General features: G+C 42.1%; 1 protein-coding gene across 1 annotated transcript; it reads right to left on the bottom strand.

Moving 5' to 3' along the window:
* POLR2D (RNA polymerase II subunit D) lies at window positions 1–5,648 on the bottom strand. The gene is made up of 4 exons (XM_080920050.1): window positions 5,549–5,648; window positions 3,311–3,491; window positions 1,775–1,870; window positions 1–655 (listed from the first exon to the last, which is right to left on the bottom strand). The coding sequence occupies exons 1-4, from the start codon at window positions 5,619–5,621 to the stop codon at window positions 577–579; spliced, it is 429 nt and encodes a 142-aa protein (XP_080776176.1). The 5' UTR covers window positions 5,622–5,648; the 3' UTR covers window positions 1–576.
* Between the last annotated feature and the right edge of the window lie 985 nt (window positions 5,649–6,633).

Raw genomic sequence — 6,633 nt, 5'->3', positions numbered from 1 at the left:
CTGGTTTATTTCTCACCTTTGCAACAAAGTAAAAACATTCGTCACCTATACAAGTTTCTTATATATCATTTTAGCTTCAAAAACTACAAAATAATATTGACATTAAAAATTGAAATGTCAAGAACAAAAACTAACACGGGGTCCAAAAAATCCACGGTAAGGGGTAGTCACCAAATGTCTCACATCAGTCTGCCTCACCAGTTCAGGATGGCAGCAGTATTGACCATAGCAGCCCTTGCAAGGAGAACAGATGGTAATTATGTCTAATAGTCATCATGAACTAACAGTCACTTCAGAGAAGGCACTTGGAGCATCAATAGCCAGCTCTTCTTTCTTCTCCAAAAGCCAAGATGTGAGTTTTGGCTTACACCTCTAAATCCCAGCACTTGGGAGGCTGAGGCAGGACTGTTAGGACTCTGACAACTACAGAGACATTCTATGTCAGTAAAGCAAAGACAAGGAAGAAGTCCCAGTGTCTTCTGAAGCACTTTTTGCGGGAGGTCCCCCAGGGTTCCATCTGTGGTGGTCTGTGGTGCTGTCTGGAGGCGTCTCAAGGAGCAGCGGGATGTCTGGCGATTAGTACTGGAAGCTGCGCTTCGTCTGGATATCATCAAGAATCTGCTGCAGTTCCTCATCTTCAAAACGCCCTTCCAGGCTATAAGAAGACCAAGAAACTTAAGAGACTTAGCAACTGGCAGTTGTCCCACACTTTTTCAGAGGAGGTTCATCTCTGAGCAGCTCACTGAGTTCTACTGCCTTTAAGTTTAAACTAAGTTTCTTTTGACATTCCCTTATAGAAGCACTAAAAAGTTGTAAACAAAAGACTTTTAAAAGCTTCAATAGTCACAAATGACTTGACTTTTTCTTTGGCTGTTTTAGCTTGCCAGCCCCCCCTTTTTTTGAGACAAGGTCTCATTATGCAACCTTGGATACTGGAGAATTCACAGGGATCTGCCTTGCCTCTACTGGGATTAAAAACTGGACCTAGGCCCTGCAATGATACAATCTGTAAGTCATTCACTTGTTGAATGATTTAATGATTGTGTCCAATATCTGTTATGCCAATACCTATAGCACCTCAGCAGTGAATACTGGAATACCTTGGGGTAAGGGGAGTAGTCACACTGATTTCACTAGATACAGTTATATGCTCTGCTCTTGCCTGCAGTGCCTGTTTCTAATGCTCCTCTATGAGGTACTGGGAGATCAAACTCAAGAGTCTCACACACAATAGGCAAAAGTTCTACCACTGAGCCATATATTCCTAGCATCCTCTTCTCTTCCATATTCTTCCTGTCCTGTGGTATACGACTCTTATTCTCAAGTTTGCAAGATGGTTCAGGTTATAAAGATTGCTTGCCACTAAATCTAACAACCTGAGTTTGATCTCGGAGCCTACCTAGTAAATAAATGGAGAGAAACTGTCCACTGACCCTCATGCGCTCTGTGTGACATTCATAGGCATGCATGTGTACACACATATACACAAACTATTCTTAGGCCAGCATGATCGTTCACACGTGCAGGCACGGCCCTTGACAGGTGAGAGCAGTACAATCAAGAGCTCAAGGAAAGCCTTGGCTACCTGAAACTGCCACCAAAAATCCACAGAACCAACCCCCAAATACTACATCAAACACCATTTAATAACATCCTTATTCAGTGCTGGCACGTCATCAACCCAAATGTTAAATGCATACAACTTTTGGATCTGGCAATCTCCCTTATAGAAATCTATATAAAGTAGACAAAACCCATCCCATCTGGTACTAACCTTGGAATCAGAGCTTTGGACTCTTCAGCAGTCTCTGGGCAAAGATTGGCTAAACAAGCCAACTCAAACTTATGTAGCTTTTTCTGGAGAAGCAAGCTGATTGTAGGGGAAAATAAAAACACAGAAAGATAAATAAAGAGAGGGACTGAAACAAAAGAAGTAATGAGAGGAAAATGAGTACCATCAAAATATATTATATACCTGAACTAAAATGTCACAATGGAACCCATTATTAATGTAGTTACATGCTTATAAAATCACAAAATCACATTTTCATTCAGTGCTGGTCAAATGCTAAATTCATCAAGAGCAAAAAAAGATCAAATGTAGTTGAGATAAAAAGTATTTATAACCTTTGATTATGGTTATGTGGGCATCAGAACCCCCCTTTGAGATTACTTTCTGTTCCTACTCCAGAAAATCAAGAAGTTCCAGAAAAAACAAACGAACAAACAAATGAACAGCAGGTAGAGGCAAGAACCCTGAAAAGAGCATGTATGCTGGGTTGGAGAGAGTTAAAGAGCTGTTCCTTTCAGAGGGCCCAGGTTCAATTCACAGTACCTACAGTGGTTCACAACTGCCTAAATTCCAGATCCACTGGCTCTGATATTTCTCACTGGATTCCATGTGTACTAGACACGTATGTGATGCAGTGGCAAAACACTCAGATACATAAAATAAACATTTAATAATTTAACAAATATTAAAATGTCTGCCTTTAGGAAGTGACTCTCTAGCTCTTTGCTCTACCTGCTACCTTTGATAAGTTAATGTCAAACAACACAGAAGATCTGATTGGCTAGTCTATTAAGTATGTTGATGTGGAAACACCTCTCCTCTAACTTTGAAAATAAATACACCAAACAATGCTTTGTGAAAATCTGTGTATAAGCTGCATCTTCAGAATTTCCATAGCCTACACTATAAAATAAAGCTGAACAGAGTAAGTTTGCTTTCAAAATGAATGCATTAAGAACTTATACATTCTGGGGGGCTGGAGAGATGGCTCAGTCATAAAAGCATCTGCTAACCTTCAGAGGACTTGAGTTAGGTTCCTAGCATCTACACTGAGTGGCTCCATGTGTCTACAACTCCTCTCTGGCCTCTGCTAGTGCTGGCACTGAATACATATGGGGCACATATAGACAATCATGTATATACACATAAACAAACTAACATTTAAAAAATGACGTGCTGTGCCTAATGGCACATACTGAGATCTCTACACAGCAAGCTTTCCACTAGACAGATACAACTCTGTCTCAGTCATCACCATCATCATTTTTTTTTCTAAAAAAAAAAAAAACCAAGGACTGGAGAGATGGCTCAGTGGTTAAGAGCACTGACTGCTCTTCCAGAGGTCCTGAGTTCAATTCCCAGCAGCCACATGACTGTAATTCCAGTCCTGGGGATGTAACACCCTATTCTGGCCTCTGTGGGTATTGTACTCACATGGTGCACAGACATACAAGTAGCCAAAACACCCACAACACATACTAAAGCAGAGTTTGGTTTTGAACTTCTGTTAGTACTCACCTGCGAACACTGGCAATGGTCTCTCTGTTTTTGAAGCGGCTGAAACGGGCTGTGTAGTTGAGGGTTTTCATGAAGACCTCCGAGAGCTCCTGCTCGTCCTCTGCACTCTCGTTCTGCTGCTTGCGATGCTCCAGGAGCATGTGGACTTCAGAGTTTAGGAGTGTCTCAGCTGTTTCAAACTCTGCAAGAACAGGAAGTGTCAACTGAAACGACTGTTTTAAAATTCTCAGCATTTGGGAAGCAGAGGCAGGATGATCTCTGTGTCTGAGGACAGCCTGGTCTATTATTAGTGAGCTGTAGGATAGCCAGAAATACACAAAGATTCGAAAAAATCACCAAAAAAAAAAAAAAAAAAAACAAAAAAAACCCCACAACCAGAAGGTTAGAAAAAGGAGCATGCGCTGCTCTTACAAAGGAAGTTCAATTCCCAGCACCCACATGAGAGACCTCATAGCACTTCTCCCCTCCTCAGGTATCTGGACAGACATAATTAAAATAAAAATAAATTTTAAAACACTAACATAGGGCTGGGGAGACAGCTCAGCACTTAAGAGCATTGGCTAATCTTCCAGAGGATAAGGGTTCTGTCCCCAGCACCAACAAGGTGGCTCACAATCATCTTTTACAGATAGTTACAGGGATACAACATATACTTCTGACTTCTATGGGCACCACACATGCATGCAGACATACATTCAGGCAACATAATCCTTATACATAAAAATTTAAAAACAGATTCTCCATCTCAATTGAAAAGTACACACAAAAGACAAAAGATAACACGACTTTCTGGGGCTGAGCAGAGGATTAAGTGGATAAAATACTTGACACTCCAATGTGAGAAGGAGAGTTAGGATCCTCAGAACCCACAAAAAGGTATAGAAGGTTTCTATAATCCAGCAGTTGGTAGGAAGAGACGGGATTGATTTCCTGGGGCAAGGTGACTAATTAAACTCACATGAGCTCAGCAAGAGGTGTTTTTCAGCCGCTTCAAAAACAGAGAGACCATTGCCAGTGTTCGCAGGTGAGTACTAACAGAAGTTCAAAACCAAACTCTGCTTTTGATATGTGTTGTGGGTGTTTTGGCTGCTTGTATGTCTGTGCACCATGTAGGTACAATACCCACAGAGGCCAGAATAAGGTGTTAGATCCCCAGGACTGGAATTACAGTCATGTGGCTGCTGGAAATTGAACTCAGGACCTCTAAAAGAGCAGCCAGTGCTCTTAACCACTGAGCCGTCTCTCCAGCCCTTGGTTTTTTGGGGTTTTTTTGTTTTTTTTTTTTTTTTTTTTAGAAAAAAAAATGATGATGATGGTGATGACTGAGACAGAGTTGTATCTGTCTAGTGGAAAGCTTGCTATGTAGAGATCTGAGAGTATGTGCCAGGCTGGGAATGTAGGTAAGTGGGCAAAATGTTTCCCAGTATGCACAAAGCAGTAAATTCCATCCACAGTACCACATAAACTGCGATATACCTGTAATCCCAGAATTTGGGAGCAAAGAAACCCTTATTACAGTCTCTAAACCAGGGTGGCTCACCTTTGTAAACCTAGCTGTGTGGAAGCAGAGGCAGGAGAATGGGAAGTCCAAGGTTATCTTGGCCTTCCTATCTAGTTCCAGGCCAGTCTGGGTTACCTGAGACCCTGCCTCAAAACAAAACTCACAACAGCACAGCATGAAACTTGAAGTCTTACAGCAATGCTCAGACTAGCCTTGAACTCTTGGGCTCAAACTATTCTCCTACAGAAGGCTCCAAGTAGCAGAAACAGGGCACTTTTGGCACACATCCAGCAAAAGTTCCAGACATCCCAAACTGGAACTCATCTTGCTCTCAAACGTTCTTCCTAACTCGAAAAGCTACAACGAGGGTTCAGAAAACAATGGTGACAGCATCTCTCCTCAAACGCTAGGGCAAAGACCACTTCTGACCTACAGATTTTGGAAGGCTTTGACTAGCACTGTGAGAGCAACCATAACTCTGTTCCTACTAGTTGCCAATTTTTAAATTAGATCTCTGCACCAGATATGTCTTTTGCATGACAGGAAAAGGACATAACTTAAATCCCCCTGAAAATCAAAAGTGATGGCACGTGCCTTTAATTCTAGCACTCAAACGAATGCGATAGGAATGTAATAAGGTGGAGGCTAGCATAGGATACTTAATAAAACATCCTCAAAAAAACAAACTGCTTGATTTAGTGAAATTATCTGAACCACGCAATTGTCCCGGATCCTACCTTTGGGAAAGATGAGCTGGGAAGCGTCTTCTTCTACGTCGCCGGCCCGAGGATCGCTGCTCCCTGCAGCCATTGCTGTAGGAATCAGCCGCCACAGACACTGCCGGAGACGGAAGCCGCGACGGCGGACTCCTCCAAGGAAGAGAACCAATCCGGCTCAGAGGCGGGGCCAAGTGAATGGGCGTGGACGAGGACGCTGAGAGGGCGAGGGAGGGTAGGTCAGGATTACGCGAGCGGAACCCACGAGGCTGTCCCGGAGGAGGGCGGTCCGGGCGCAGTCCTAGCGACTTCCGGTCGTTGGAGGCGGGGTTCCGTACTGCCAGCTTGGAGATTAATTTATTTTGGACAACACACCCTTACTGTGGCACCTGGGAGCGTCACATAAGTCTTTTGAGAAGAAAGTGAGGTGCTAGAGTGAACTAAATGCCTGATCCAAGGAATGGCCTATGATGAAAAGCTGGGTAGGTGACTACAGAAACAAACTGAAATCTCTTTCAATGATTTGATTATGTTAAGAAAAAAAAAAAAAAAAAAAAAGACTAAACCACTGGGCGCGAGGATAGAGTTGAAGGAGATAGGTTTGTAGTGGCTCATGCCTTTAATCCCAGCATAGTTAAGGTAGACAGATCTTTTGAATTCCAGAGTAGCCTGGTCTACAAAGTGATAGTTTCAAATTCCTCAAATCCATGCCAGCATGCCAGTTTAGGTTACATATTCTTTTGCCCCTCCCAAGAGTGGGGGAGAGGTGTTAAATTGTTCCTAGTTTATTTAACAATTCTGTGCAGGTGAACTTTAATATTGAGAATCCTTTAGCATATCTGTTGGGACATTTGAATGATAAGTAAAAAGCTAAATGAAAAAAATGATTCTGTATTCAATGTAAAGAGAAATAAAAATCTGTACAATAAGGGGGAAAACTCTTCTCCATTGCTTGGTTCATTAGTGAACACTAGTCAACTCTGCTAACAAATAAAAACTAATTCTTTTTTTTTTAAACATTTATTTATTTTATGTATGTGAGTACACTATCTTCAGACACACCAGAAGAGAGCATCAGATCCCATCACAGATGGTTGTGAGCCACC

The sequence above is a fragment of the Micromys minutus genome (genome assembly GCF_963924665.1).
Source record: "Micromys minutus genome assembly, chromosome: 8".
Taxonomy (NCBI): Eukaryota; Metazoa; Chordata; class Mammalia; order Rodentia; family Muridae; genus Micromys; species Micromys minutus.
Note: the sequence above shows the minus strand (reverse complement) of the source record. Positions and strands in the feature narration are given on the sequence as shown.

Coding starts and splice junctions, on each gene's coding strand:
- POLR2D (XM_080920050.1), bottom strand. CDS start 5,621: ATGGCTGCAGGGAGCAGCGATCCTCGGGCCGGCGACGTAGAAGAAGAC. Junction 1,871..3,310: donor ACCATTGCCAGTGTTCGCAG/GTGAGTACTAAC, acceptor CCCTACAATCAG/CTTGCTTCTCCAGAAAAAGC. Junction 656..1,774: donor TCCAAAGCTCTGATTCCAAG/GTTAGTACCAGA, acceptor GTCTTCTTATAG/CCTGGAAGGGCGTTTTGAAG.